The 15,791-nt window shown below is 38.7% G+C and overlaps 1 protein-coding gene across 3 annotated transcripts in view; it reads left to right on the top strand.

Moving 5' to 3' along the window:
• Positions 1-15,791, top strand: part of MYLK (myosin light chain kinase) — a gene marked incomplete at its 5' end in the record, with an annotated part of 144,848 nt that overhangs the window by 32,173 nt on the left and 96,884 nt on the right. For 2 of the 3 annotated variants that reach the window (XM_080347251.1, XM_080347252.1), the window contains 6 exons: positions 375-540; positions 3,292-3,328; positions 5,235-5,809; positions 7,881-8,084; positions 9,217-9,351; positions 14,881-15,033. In XM_080347251.1, coding sequence (XP_080203377.1) covers positions 375-540; positions 3,292-3,328; positions 5,235-5,809; positions 7,881-8,084; positions 9,217-9,351; positions 14,881-15,033 — 1,270 coding nt within the window. Of the gene's footprint in view, positions 1-374; positions 541-3,291; positions 3,329-5,234; positions 5,810-7,880; positions 8,085-9,216; positions 9,352-14,880; positions 15,034-15,791 lie in introns of those variants that run through there. The other variant, XM_080347253.1, reaches the window with a different exon arrangement.

Below are 15,791 nucleotides of genomic sequence, written 5' to 3'. Positions count from 1 at the left end.
CTCCAACTTGGAAGTTTTTGCTTAAAAGTGTAATGTTTGACTTCCTGGAACAAACATGAACAGAAAACTGTTGAGTTTCACATAAAGTGAAAAGAAATTTTTCTAGGTATATGGATATAGTAAATAATGAAAAGCCAAAACCACACTGAGATGCGTGGGTGGCAAAATGCAGGTAAAACCAACCTCCTGCAGACATGAGTTATAGAACTTTTGGACACAGTGTTTTGTTTATACCATCTGAGTATTATTGATTGAAGGAATTTGGCTAAAAGATAGGAGAAAGGCATTTTGACCTCATATTTTACCAAAAAAGTTCTTTCTCCCCTTTTCTTACCAATAGCTAGCTGTCTCATGGTGTCTTGTGATATTTGCAGGGTGATATTCCGTTGCAGCAAAATGAGCGTTTCAACATGTTTGAGAAAACAGGCATCCAGTTCCTGGAAATCCAAAATGCTCAGCTCGCTGATTCAGGAGTTTACACGTGCACAGTGGTAAATAGCGCTGGGAAGGCATCTGTGTCTGCAGAGCTCACCGTTCAAGGTACAGCACAGAGTTTACAGGACAGAGCACAAGTGAACAAGATATTGCTTTACATTATCTTTGGTTGTGTTCTCAGTATAAGCATTTGCTTTTCCACACTATTTTCCTCTCTCTTCATTAAATGATACTGTGATAGCTTGCAGTGCCATCGTGTTAGTTCAATGGGAAAAAGGCTATCCAAATGCTTGGTAACAACCTTCTTCAAAACCAACTTTTTACTTCTACTGTGATATCTGACCTCCATATGTGTTGAACATATATTTTAATTTCAGACAATGAAAGCCTTGTGCTTGCCATTATAATCAGTAATTAATTGTGTATTTGTTGAGTACCAACACCAGATGCATGTTTATACCAGCCCCACTTTGGGAAACAAAATTGTATCTGTATTTGTAGACCAGGAAAGAAAAGTAAAGGAGCATAAGTCTAAACTGTAAGTTAAAATCCAGGCTTTCTAGCTCCCAATCCTGCTTAATTTCACTGCTGTTAAAGGAAATAAATGTCTTTGTATAAATAATTTAGGAGACATATATATATACACAATCCATTTTGCAGTTTGGTGCTGCTTAGTATGTCCTTTGCATCAGCCTCAAAATCATACAGCCTTCAGCAACCACACTAAAGAGGAATTTCATCAGTCAGTGGGTAAACAGTCACTGGACCCAACTAAATAATTAAGTCAGGAGCTGCTGGCTTCAGCTGTAGTCATAAGATCAGTGGGTTACACACACACCCAGCAAGGATTTTTTTGATGCAATACTTTTAGGTTCACATCAATTCTGTCACTCTGTAAGACATCAAAAATAAAAATAACAAGAGGATTTACACTTGAGATCCTCAAAACCACAACTAGCTTTTACGAGTTAAAGCTGTGCTTTTTATCTGTAAGTTCCAGTCTGATGAAGCCATTGTGGAAGGAGCTTCTACAGGTTGCCTATTCAACTGATGTTTTATAGAATGGGCCATTTTGTTCAATAAGCCTTTTTTTCGAAACATGAAACTCAATCCTTACTTGCTCTCCCTGAAGTGGTGAGCTGTCTGTTGTGCAATGGGTATGTCTGCCTTGAGAGCTGATGCGGAACTGAGGTCACAAAGTCAGTTGTGGTATATGTTTGCTTCAGATGCTGACCACATCTCTGAATAATGCAGGCATTCTTTCTTGGATTAGTACAGGTCACTAAAAAGGGCACTCTCTTGCAATGTACTTGACTAATCGGATGATTCCACTTACCTAACTACGATATATAATACCTAATTCTTTCATTATCAATTAAATCAGGTCATAGGAGGTGTTTCAAGGGGCTAGCAGACAATCAAGTGGCTCAGAATTACTACATTTTATTTTATATCCATGCAATCTCATATATAGATAATCTTCTTCCAAGAGTTAATTTTTTTCCCCTAAGTTCCAATAGCAGAAAGTGGAGAGGAAGAGGGAAAATGCTCTTCTAATTGACAGGGTTGCAAGGTATTGTTTGCAACAAGAAATAATTCAAGTTCCTCTTCTGTATTTATCCAGTCTCCTTTCAGCTTTAATTTTTATATGAAAAATTTAGTTTACTGTTTATTGACAGGTTTATTTAAGTGAAGCCTTCTCTCACTACAACTTTTGTGTGTGTGTAAATAGATTCTTTCAGTCACTCTGAATAGTGTGGCAAGTTCAAGCATTTAGATGTGGATTTTTGCTTGCAAAACACAGTGGAAATCAGGGTATCATTCATCATATGTTTTTTGACTTTTTGCTGAGGAAAGGACTCTGAAAGCATTTTTGTGGAGTATTTGTTGATGACTTGCAAAATTTATTATCTTGTAAATTCATTATCACATGTCTCTCTGCTGTAGTTTCTAGTCTAATAGCTGACAACTGCGTAGATGCAACCTTGATCTGATCAGAAGAAAACAAGCTGTATCCTGTAGATTTAACTAGGGAAAAATCGAGAGACTTGGTTAGTACTTGACCTAGGGTGGTATTTCTCCCCTCCCAACTATTTATTATCTCATGCTGCCCCCCAGACAAACAAGTACTGTCAAGGTTTGAGAGAATGCATGGTGGATTACATACATATGAACTAAGAACATGCCCTATTACAATGAGGAAACTGATGAAGTACCTTGGCAAATCCATACAGCTCAGGCATTTTCCCAGATTTCCTGGTGGTGTTACAAAGTGAAGAAATGTGATATATGAGATTTTGTGTTATTCATGTTAAACATGATAATACTTGCTACACACCCGATGAGTTGGTAAAAGTTTATAGGTGGGCGCAGGTTTGGGGAGTTTTTACTACCTTTAATTTGGGTTTGTGTTTTAGCAGAGGACAGCTGCAGTTTCACTGCGGGCATGCCCAGGTGTAGTACTGATGGTTTGTCTTTCTCCAATTCTACAAGCTCTGTGGAGTTCCCATGCGATTTGATGAGCTGCCTCCAAGCTGGAATCTCTTGCTTACCTCTCACCTCCAACAAGGACCCTTTGAGGTTCACAGAAACTTTAGTTCTCAAGGGACTTGGGAACTTACCTGACCCAACAATGTCTCAAAATGGATCAAGCCCTCTTTGTGTTTCAGCCGAGCAGCTTGCTCTTGTCCATATAAAATTTCAGGTGTGGGGATAGTCAATCTTTACTTCAATGGATTGGAAATATGAAGAATGAAGGTCCTTAAGTATATTATTTGCTTAAAATCTTTCAAATTTATAGAATTGTGTACGGTACTGTATGTTTAAGTTACCTGTTTTTTCTTTTTTTTTCTTCAGGTCCAGATAAGACTGAGACGTATGCTCAGCCACCATGGTACGTTTTTACTAGAGTACTTTCTCAGAATATTTAATTGCAGTGCACTGATTTTGGCATTTACGGCATGAGTCTTCCTCACAAAATGATAAATATTTTAAATCAGTCTGTATTTAGAAGTTAATGTTTACTTGGGATTAGATTCTCTTTTACTGCCAAATTCATTTGTCCTGGTAGACTCCTATGAAATAGTTGGTGTAACTGGTGGCAACACTATGAAGCACAGAGTTCTGGTCTGTTTGGGAAAGCAAAAATTTAGATGGCTTTATACTCACTGTCCCCATGTAGCCAAATACTTACATATAATCTGAGCAAAAACTATGTGAGGAGAAATGGTCTGTACCAGTTGAACAAACTTCCTCTTTGGAGTCAAAAACCTGCATGCAACTTGTCAGTACTGAAGCTGGTTGTTCTTTGCTCCCATCAGTAAAACGTGGTATTTCCATGGTATTTGCTGATGTCTGAAAATATATACAAAACTATGGGTAAAATAACAAGAAACAAAATATTCCATATTTTAGGGGTTTATCAAGATTTTTAAAGTTAAATGACCATAATTAAAAAAAAAAAGTAAAATGCTCTGTGTTCATGAATAGAAAATGAAGGAATTAAATGCTCTAAGTTGACTATGTAAGATGCTTTCAGGAAGGCCAGTTGCCTTACAGTCTTCAGGGTGTTTAATCTGTCCTCATATGACTTGGATGGGATTTCAAAATGGCATTTTTACATTGTCCTACCTCCATGTCAACTGCAAAGTGGATCTGAAAATGCTGTGATACCCTTTTTCAGGTCTGTGTGAGTTTTAGGAACATACCTTAAAATATGTTTAGTGTAAATGAAACTGTCCAGCCCTATAGCCAGAGCTCCCTGTGTTCTGGGTTCTCCATTGAAGTTTTGCCTCCTCTATCTCTTAAAAAATAAACAACGTGTATATATATATATATATGCATCTTACAGTTGTAACTGCAAATCTCATACGCATTATTTCTCTAGTACATTTAACTCTGACTGAATAAAGTACCACAATAAATATCCTGAATATCCCTGAGAGAATAAGTCATTGGCACTAAGCATAGCAAAACAGAGCAGGGCTAGAAATTACTCCTCTAATTTCAAATATGTCCCAATTCTGCCATGGAGTAATACTTCGGAAGTGTGAGACAGACACAACACTCGACAGGTAAGAGCTTAGTGGTCAGGGCAGTCAACTTCAATGAAGGAAACTTAGATTCAAGTCCCAGTTAGTCAGCTGTTCTTGTGCTCCCAAAATACTGAGCAGAGGATCTATAATAATTCTGAGAAACTCTTCCTAATAAAACTGTAGCTGATATTGTTACATCCAGTCCATTGATTTTTTTTTTTTTTTTTTTTGACAAAACCCCTCTCCCTCCCTTAGACTTTAGTCAAGTTTTCTGATCAGTTCTCTTTTGAAATCACCTAAATTACAGGATACCATAATTGGAAGCAGTAAATTCAATGCAGAATTTAGATTTTAATTTCCCTTTAGGGAACAATGCTATGTGGCATTTTGAGCTATAATTATATTCGACTGCAATTTATTAAAGCATGAGGCAATGTTACATCATGGTCACTCCAGGGCCTTCTGTAATTGTTCTCTATCTAGAGCAGTGGATGCAAGGTCAGTGTCTGAATAACAAAAATGTCAGAACCTGAGCAGTGGATTTGTATCCAGAAATTCCTCAGTTATGACAGTGTCTGAGCATGGATCACGCACTATGAAGCTTTGTCATTCACCTCTTTCATCCATGTTCTTAATCTGTATGAAGGAAACTAAAGGCTAATTAGTTCATCTTCTTTGCTAAGGGCTTGTATGTTTATATCGTTGCTGAGAGTAGTTAGTCTTTATTCACTGTCATGTATATTTAAACTTATCCTTTTCCTCCAGCATGCCACTAAAACCAACAACACTTGCTGTTAAAGCTGTTGAAAGTTCAGAATTCAAACAGGCAACTAGCAATGGGATTGCTAAAGAGCTGAAATCCAGCAGCACCGAACTCATGGTTGAAACCAAAGACAGGGCATCAGCAAGGAAAGAGACCTTGTACATCACCAGAGAAGCCAAAGACAGTAAGCAGGGACAGCACCAAGAAGCCATGGCAGTGTCTCCTCCAGAATCTAAAGAAGGAAAAAAGGGATCTCAGGTCTTGCAGAAAACTTCAAGCACCATCACACTACAAGCTGTCAAACTGCAGCCAGAACCAAAGGCAGAACCCCAGGCCACTTTCATCAGACAGAGTGAAGACAGGAGAAGGGCTGTGCAGCCCCTGGTGTCAGCTCAACAAACCTTGTCTCCGACAGGGCAACTCAGTCAAAGGAGTAGAGAAGGAGAAAACAGATCTGGAGCCCAGAAAACTGTAATGGAGGAGAAGAGGGAGCCTCTGGGAATTCCACCTCAGTTTGAGAGCCGTCCGCAGAGCCTGGAAGCATCAGAAGGACAGGAGATTAAATTCAAGAGCAAAGGTAAAGAGAGAAAAGTTATCAGAGCCCTGGGGTTAATCAGGTTCCCCTTCTATGTGTGGAAGTGGGGAAGCAATTCCTTCTTCATTGCAAGTTGTCCTCCTCCTAAAGCATTTTGGAAATAGGTGCAGAATCTCATGCTGTTTCCACAATACTCTTCTCAATGCAATGTTCAAAATATTCTGTACCTTAATGTCCATTCCTTCTCTTATCTGGGGTTTCCACAGGTGTAATCAATGCCACTCTTTCTAGGAGGTAGTTTTAGGGTGTCTTATATGAGGGTGCAAGAGAGAAAATGGACGGTACCCTTTCCATAAGTGTAATCAGTTACATGGCCCTTGAGCCGAAAAAAAAGATCATGTAAGAATCTACAATCTGTCACTGCATTTTCCTTGTGGCATCTACATATTGGGTCAACTCAAGGCTGGTCTGCATGCTTCCTAGCAGCTGAAATGATAAAGTTAGAATTAAAAGGGAGGTTTAGAGTTTACTCTGCAGAATTTGTGTGGGTTTTAACCTCTCAGAAGAATAATGAGAGCTGCATTTTGCTCAATCCAGATAGTAGACTTGGAACACTTTTTTTAATTACATTTTAAAAGAAAGAAATTTTGGAACACTTCTCTACTATTTTTTAAAGTAATATTTGCACTTTAAAGTGCAAGTGAGAGAGGAATTGTTTTTTACGTCTCTGGAGGAAAAAAAAAAAATCACTACAAAATCACGGTAAATTATTTCATTTCTTGATAGTTCTTGTCCCATGAGTAAAGAACACAATTTATGTGACAAGCCCAGAGGATAAGGAGAGGATAAAATATTCCAAAGATCCTGGCACCTTTTGAATAGTTTGTTTTTTCACATATGTTAGTACTGGGAACGTGTATTGACTTCCATCAGAGCATCTCAAAAACTTTGCAAGCTTTAACTAATTCATGGTCCTGTTTGGTGGGGAAATGTAGTCCCTGTTGCACAGAAACCAAGGACATCATTCAGTTGTTATTGAAGTCAGTGAATGTCTTTGCATTTGGCTTTGGACTCAAAGCACAAGCTCCTATGTCCAAAGGCGAGAGAAGTTACAGGGGAACATCCCTAGTGTGCTTTAATAGGTAATCTGAGAAACCCTCTTTCCTGAGAATCCTCTCCACAAGGGGTGACCAAGATTGGTTTCAAAGCCACCTCTGATGCCTGGTTGCAATGGACAAATGGACAATGGAAATGCTGTTACACCTTTAAGGAGGCTTCTACCTGCTAGGCTGGATTATTTTTTTCTTCTCTCCCTAGCTTTTGGAGGTTCTCTCATCTCAACTGTTCTTACTGATTCTCTGTGGATTCCAATGTCCCTTTTCTCTACTGAGCAGGAAAGAGAATATTTTCTGAATAGTAACTTCTAGTGGAGAAAATGCACAGGAAAAAAAAGTACATTTCCTGCTTTCTGATGTACGCAACGGACATTCCAATTTTTGCTGCATTTGTGGGTGTAATGGTAATCTGCCCCCTTCCTCAGACAGGATCTCCTGTGCTTCAGTTTGTGCTCATCGCCTCTAGTCCTATCACTGAAAAGAACCTGGCTCTGACTACTTTACACCTTCCTTTCAGATATTCATATATATTGATGAGAGCCCCCTCAAGCCTTCTCTTCTTCAGGCTGAACAGTATCAGAATAGACAACCTCAGTCGTAGGTTCCATGGATTGCAAAGAACTGCTAGGTGCTTAAAGAAAACAATTTAGCAGGGTAGGAAGGAATGGGGAGAAATTTCTTTCTTTCTTTCTCCTCTATAATATCTCATCACATCCATTTTCTCTCTGACTTCTAGAGGAACATTTTTCAGATAGAAGTGTTTGGAGTTTTTCAAGTTTGCCAGATACTTGCTGTGTTAAAAGATGGACTGGCCAAGAGGTTTTGGAAGATCAGAAATATCAATCAATCTTTTTGAAGATAGTTTTGTGTATTACTTGCTCATTAAGGTTTGTGTAGTTATATAAATGTTAATTATACCTAATTTACACTTAAGCAAATAACAGAATTACACTAAGGGGAACACGTGTTCATAAGAATTCAAATAGCTGGTTGTCTAGTTTCAGGGAAACCAAAACCAGATGTGGAGTGGTTCAAAGAGGGTGAGCCTATTAAAGCTGGAGAAGATGTCCAGATATATGAAGAAGATGGAATTCATTGCCTATGGTTAAAGAAAGCCTGCTTGGGGGACAGCGGATCTTACAGTTGTGCAGCTTTCAATCCCAAAGGCCAGACTTCTACCAGCTGGTTGTTAACTGTCAGAAGTAAGTTCTCATGAGCCCATCTGCACTTTGAAACCTGTGGTTGGGCTTTTCTAAACTGTCAGAGGATGGTGACAGCAAAATGTCTATTACAACTTCTCAATGCAGGTTAATTCTGATTCCTAGCTCTGTGAATAATGTGATGTAGGACAGCCAACAATCCACTTTCTGGATCAGTTTCTCCTCTGACTTGTTGTTGTTTGTATAGATAAAACGATCTCCTTTAATATTTGTACATAGGGAGGCCTTTTCTCCACTGAGGTTTTTTATTAATGCTTGTATTCAATACAGGTTGCAAAAGATTTTATTTTGTTGCTCAGTATTCAGTTCTTTTTGAGGTATTTAGAATTTCTATAGGACACTGCATATCTGAAATGCTTTGCAAGCACAAACCAATCCTGTTCAGTACAGCAAACATGAAGAAAAGTGGAGGAATGAGAATTGTGTTCTGCTAAATTCAAGTTAGTTTCCCAGTGACAAATTATTTTGAGCTTGAAGGCACTGTCTTACTGGTGTGGTTGAAAGATTGGTTGGCCTCTTAGCAAATCCTGTCCTCAATTCTCATCTTTTCACCTGGTTTTAGGTTTTGACCTGGAGCTATGATAATGTATGCAACATTTCTCTATTTGCTGTGCCTGAGATTAAACCGGGGTACCCAAGATACTTTCTTTTTGTCTCATGAGAGACCAGTAAACTGCATCCTTAAGCCACCACTGCCAGCCAGGGGAAATTTGAGAGAGGGACTGGGAGAAGACAAACAAGAGGAGAAAAGAATTATCCTTCCTGTTCTTTGTGCTGAGTTCTCCGGTAATATGTCGCATACACTGATTGGCTGCAGATGGTGGATTATGACATAGAAAACCACCATGTAAATATAGTTTGAGGACTGGCAATGCCTGCCTTGTAGATTATAAAAGAACCCCTTCTTTATACCAGTCCATTGCTCAAAATTATTTCTATTTCCCAAAAAAACATTTCACCATGGTTTTGATTTCTTTTTTCTTGCTTGTTTGCATGGGATGAATCTGTTAGCCCAGCCACTTCACCTAAGCATACCCAGACAAAGTCACTAAGTGGTAAACGTAATTTTTTTTCAATTTGGGTTAAAGGAACTCTTTTCATTTTGGTTTTAAAGGACCTAAAGTTCAAGAGGTTGCTCCATGCTTTTCCAGTGTCTTGAAAGGATGCACTGTGAGTGAAGGGGAAGACTTCGTGCTGCAGTGCTGTGTCGGAGGGGTACCTGTACCTCAGATCACTTGGCTTCTCAATGGTAAGGAATCCCCTGCACACCTGCACGCACTTCCATCTACAGTCCCAAATGCCACTCTGACCAATACATAGCAGGGCTGCAAATACTCTGCAAAGCACTTTAAATCACTGTAATATAATCCATTAGAATATCTAAGAAGGGTAGTTTTCTTGAGCAGTTTTCTGTCGTACTGCAGTTCTCCGGACTGCCCAGCAGGGGACTCTGGTGACAAGATTGTTCGCAGATGGTTTTCCTGGGTTTTGTTAAACACAGCTTCAGACCAAGCTGCAGCAAAGCTTGTGTTGCTGCTGTATCCTGTGCTGCCCCCACTCCTTCTGCATGGCCTCTGCTCTGAGAGTAACGGGTTGCCATCATCATCCCGCAGGGATAAGTAATTCTAAGCAAAATAAGTGTAATATATCACTCTTTATGGTATGAAGGAAACCCACGCCTCTTAAGATCAGAGTTGGGCCCAAACATCCCTGTTTTGCTTAGATTCCAAGTTATTTCAGAGATCCAGGGAATACACACTTTGGTTAAGGGCTCGTTCTATTCAGAACCATACCAATTCAACACTAGACAGATTTATTCAGTTTAACCCTTGATCAGCTCTGTTACTCCTGAAGCGCAATTGATTTTTTTGCAGACTCTCACCTACCTATCTTTGTGTGCGTGTGTGTAATTTAAAGACAAAGAATAACATACTTTGCCATGAAGCTGTTTTCTCTAGGATTGGTTTAAAATCAATTATTTGCACATCATCTCTGTTTTTCTTTGGCTATTTGGAGTAAATGGGATAACTGAAAAAAGTGGCAGGGCAAAAGAACCATGACCTTGAGATTGGTATGTTCCCACAGCCTGGTCTGTTCCCCTTCCCAATAGCTTCATGTCTGGAATAGAAAGGCCACTGTTTTATTTACAACACGAAACATGTGAGTAAAGGCTCTGACACTCTCCCATTGGAAATAATTTGTTTCTCTGTTGAAAGGCTACTCTGCAGTTCCTCCTTTGCAGACGTGAGTAGAATCACTGCTTTGCTATACAAGAATTACATCTTGCAGCACAGAAGAAGCAACTCTGACTTACAGCGTCAGTCATTTCACCTTCGTATTCCAAGGCTACTCCCTGCTTGTAAACGGTTCCCTTAGTGAGCGATGTAGTTATACCCAGTTGTCTTTCACACACAGAGCATCTCCCTGTCTCAAATGACTTTCTGTGTTACAGTTCATCAGGCACAGATACAGCGTCTTCATTCATGTAACGGTGTTCTGCTTTGCTAACCAGAAATCCATTGTCTCCTGAAAAATACAGCCTGGAGATCAATAAACAACATGTTTCTGTAGACCTCTGGCATACACTGTGCCCCCTGCCTTTTTTTCAGGATTCTGTTCTGCATTGATCTTTCTTCTCACTGATCTCAGATGAGTCTGCCCCTGTTCAGGTATAACCAGGTTTATATTGCACCCAAGCTTCTAACTGCAATTGGATCAATATCACAAGGAGGCAAAAGCAAACTTTTTTTTCCATTTAGTTGGATTTCAAACCCTTAGGGTTCTGTAAGTGAAAGTCAGTGCATTGACTCTGCTCTAACGTCAAAGTGCAGCGATGACTCTGAGTAACAGAAACCCAAGAAATTATAATAATAATAAAAATTAGGGACATCAGGTATTATTCTAAAGATATAAGCACACCACTTTCATTCCAGACTCCTAGAACAGACAACTATAGTTTAATGCTTTTCTGTCTTGCATCTGATTGTGATACATAGCTGTTTATACACCATTTTGATACACACTTGAATGGATTATAAACAGTAGTTTAATGCTGATAATTCCATGTATACTCCTAGGGTCATTATTTTACCTAAGGATCAAATTAACTATTGTGATATCCATTTCAATGCAAACATTTCCTTCCTGTCTACCAGCTAGCTAGATACTACAAGCTTCTCATACTTATACCCCTTATAAAATAAAGGAGAAAGTTGTGTTTCTGGTCCTGAAATATTACTCCAAGGAGACCTAACAATGTTTTTGGCAAAATGACATGATGGAGCCTTTCATCAACGGGCCATATGAAGAAAACCATATATTCACAGTATATAATTAGAGGCAGGCGGACAAATTTTGTTTTAGAAAAAGATGTGTTATAATCTGTTGTCCTAGCTTGGAATATAAAGCTTTTTACATCCACAACTGATAGTCTGCATCAGAGAAAAAAGCAATCTGCTGAGAGCAATCACACTGCTGCTCAAAAGACAGCACTTCTGTAGAACTCCATAGAAACAATAATCATATGGGACAGAATGTGAAAAGTTCACAAGAAAATATCAAATGCAAATTGTCTCCCAAGCATGACAATGATTACGGACTAGAATTAATTTTTGAAAGGAAGTGAGAAAAATATGTGTATCTTGGCAAAATAATGAATGTAAAGACCAAGTTATCAAGTCATAAGAAACATGAACAGAAGGTTGCTTTGAGAAACAAACAAACAAAAAATGAAAAAAGCAGAACAGTCTCACTCTTGGGCTGCCCAGCCCTTGATGCTGAACAGCTGGTATTATGTCTGATCTGCAATCTCTGAGCAATCTAGACCACCTGAGAACTAAAAGACTTGCAACAACTTCTTGTACAATGTTACATACAAGTACTACTTTAGATACTGAGCATTTTTACCAGCTGTGACTACATACAAATTTAAAACATTTTCCAAGCCCTTGTATAGATAGACCTCTCCTTCAGGTCAGCCAAGACAAAAACTACATGATGTATGTTGTGCATTGTCTACAATTACTTATTAGCATCTGTGAGGATAAGTAGTTTTTCCATATTCATAGACACTGCGCAAATAAGAGCTACCTGACTGAACTGTGGATTTTATTTGAGCTCTTACTCTTCTCTGCAGCTCTACCATCTTCAGTTTCTTTCTTATACTTTTTGCTTATTTTAATGATTTAAGGCTTTTTTCCAACTTGTTCAAGATGGTTCTTCTGTCCCATTTCTCTCACTCTGCCCTTTATTTCAAGTTTCTTTCTGAATTTTCACTGATTTACTGGCAAATAGCCTCACAGTAAATTTCTTGTGTTTAAGTTCTGGCCTCACCAAAATGTTATAAATAACTTTTTACTCGTGCTCTCTGTGACAATACTTCAGTATGTAGCACCAATTTACTTCAGCTTCTTTAAATACTTTATTGGTAACTTCTTTTTTAAATTACAGGAATAAGATGTATGTGACTGTATTTTAAATATCTTGATTTTCATATTGCTTGCTGTGTATGTTTTTATTTCCCCTAAGCTGAATTGAACCTCTTTCTGCTCAATTTAAAAACAGTATGACCATGACTTTAGCATAACAATTCTCCAAGTAGTGTTTGGTTTTAGGGTAGCTTTCTGCTCTGTCCAAAAAGCTTCTAATAAATAGGCCAGGGGAAAATTTCCTTTCTTCTGGAATAACATGCCAGCAGAAAGGTATTTTTTGTTATTGTTCCTGCTGCCAAGCTGTCATGAAGATTTGACTGTTCTGCCTCTGGAGAAGGGAACATTTCACTACTGGGAGGGATGTTTTTATTACCTCAAAATATAAGTATAATGAATATAACTTAGAATCTTGCTGCAGGTTATTCCACAGGGCTGATGTGTTTGTTTTCTGGGGTTTGATGAAGAGGCTGTTTTGTAAGTGAATTCACTATGGTATGAATAGTGCTAAAAAATAGTCACAGTTTTGCTGGGAGCTGGAGTGGAAAAGAGGGTGCTCTGACAAAATTTGAGGACACAATGAAGGAGACCACATTTTTCTTTTTCCACATAAACACTTGCCCTATTCATTTTCTTATTTAAAATAGAAATAAAAAAGCATTGTTCTGGGTTTTATGATGCAGATTTTACCCTGAGTATATTTCTGATACGGTTATCATCACAGCATCATTAAGCACCATTCATAGTTCTGCTGTCAGAATCCCAGACAGGACTCCTGTCAGGTTAGACATTCTACAGGCAGACCAGGAGACCAGTCCTGTGCCCCATGGCCTCTTACAGAAAGCTTTGTCTGCATGGGCTTAACTCCACATGTGCATATTTGAACGTAATGTTATTCCCACTGGCAAAAAATATGTGATTGGATCTAACAGTTACAACAGTAGCTGAATGAAAGGGAGCTCAAAGGAACTGGTAATAAGAATATGTAACCTGTGAAGAAGATGGAGAGAGTTAATTCTAAAATTGGAGTCTGCTGGGAAGCTGACTAATTGTTGAATTCAGTTTTTCATGCAGTAGAAAATTTGCTAACTTAACGAACAGATGACTTATAAGAGAACTGAAGACACAAGATCATCAGTGACATTTTACAATATATATAAGTCTCGAATCACAGTGATTTTGGCACATGTTTGTATTTCAGAATGAAACTTTGTATGCAGATAGTGCATAGGCAATGACTGCCTGATTTCGCTAGTGTTGAAAATCAGACGTGAGAGAAAAATCTGTCCCATCATGTAATTTATCCTGCTCATAATGCAGAGCTGGTCATTAGAAACCTCTGAGTTTTGTCCTAATCTTTTAGAATTATTTTAGCAACAAAATCAAGTTTGATCTTTCCTTTTGATCATGATTTCCCAAGTGACAGATATCTTTTATCAGTCTTGTACAATTTCTCTGCCATTTCACCCTCTTCTCTTAGATGACCCTAATTTATTTTTCCAGCAAGATGCTTATGCACAAATATTGGACCCTCTTAAGGACCCATTGGACCCATTGCATGCACTGGGAAAGCAACTGATGAGTCAGTATTGGAAACTATTTAATATTGGGAAAACAGATTGCAGAAGCATTTCAGAAAGTAAGGCCGAGATTGATGACAGTTCTTGAAACAATAGCAAAGCCACTTTAACCACTCTACACCAACATTTATGCATGTTCCAAACCAATTCAAGGATCAAGTTTTTTAAAATGAACTTATTTAATAGTGATGTCACCACAGATCTGACTGTACCTGTCTGTTACCGAACTATACGTACTATAGCGTAGATTGATTGCTCATGTAAATCAGCCTCCTGGCTCCATTGTAGATTTTGCTGTCTCTCTTGTGATGTCTTCCACTACGAAATGCTTGATGGAGGACTTCAAGAGCTTCTCCATGACCAACACATTTTGCGCATCTAGACGATAATGCTAATACCTAGTTCAGGCAAAGTGCAAGATAGAGACAATGGCTGAAGCAAACACACAAGATATTTCTTTTCTTATCCACCTGAAAGAGAATCTATTTAAACTACAAAGATTAACCCTTCTCCTCTTGCTGATACTCAGGCCAACACCAAGTGAACCTAATGGTAAGATTTGTCTGACAGCCAAATTCTGCTTTGTGTTTGGGATGCTGCTGTTTGTAGTCACTAGAGAGCAGTGGCTGTGCACCCACCAGAGAGCAGGACTTGGCTCTGCACTTTAATACACTAGCTGGTGTTAAGTATCCAGATTTCACTGAAAGCAAGAAGTGGTTTTGAAACTTGTGGCTGTTGTATTAAAACATTTCTCTTCCTTTCTATCTGCAGACCAGCCAATTCAGTATGCCGATTCCACTTTTGAAGATGGAATTGCAAAATTGACTGTCCAAGATGCGCTACCAGAAGATGATGGCTTTTATACCTGTCTGGCTGAAAATAACATAGGACAAGCATCTTGCAGTGCTCAAGTCACAGTCAAAGGTGAATATCTCAACCCACTGTAATTATTGTAATGATATCTACTATAGTATTTACAAGAAAACAAACAAACAAACAAAACAACTTGGATCCTTAACAGAGATTGTTGTAAGTGGATTCTGTGTTTTTTCTAAGCTGTTGTCAACTGGGTACCTTTTATCCCCCGTGGCGATGTGGGCAACTTAAATGTTTAAGGACTGCGAAATGTTAAGTAACATGAATGTTTCAGAAAAAGCTATTCATGCTCTGTCCTTACCAAGAAGAGCTTTGTGTGGTACAGAGCAGTGAGGCTAAGTTTTGGAAGAAGTGTACCAGTGTAGGAAGGTACTGTCCCTGCTGAAAGCAACAATAAGTGCAATATTATCAGTATTACCCATTAGGCAGACAGTGTTATGGTGAGGAGGCAGATGCTACCCCTTCCTCTTGAAAGGTAGAGCACAGAGACCAGTGCCAGGGACTGCAGTTATTCCTGTTCTGCTACCAGCATTTATCAGACATAATTCTGAAGATGTATATATCAGGTAACTGGGAGAAGTATATCTCTAAATAGGCAGAATTTTGATAGTCAAGGTACCAAAAGAACATTGTAGTGAGCAACTGAGGAGATCTGTTGTCTCTGAAATCTGAGAATAACCTCTTTGCAAATATCAATAATTTTATACCCTCAGTATTGCTTTTACATAGCTGATTTGTCCATGAAAGCCATAATTCTACACTAGGATCTGAACAAACACAGTCTAAAAGACCACAGTGAAAACAAG

The sequence above is a fragment of the Nesoenas mayeri genome (assembly GCF_963082525.1).
Source record: "Nesoenas mayeri genome assembly, chromosome: 6".
Taxonomy (NCBI): domain Eukaryota; kingdom Metazoa; phylum Chordata; class Aves; order Columbiformes; family Columbidae; genus Nesoenas; species Nesoenas mayeri.
Note: the sequence above shows the minus strand (reverse complement) of the source record. Positions and strands in the feature narration are given on the sequence as shown.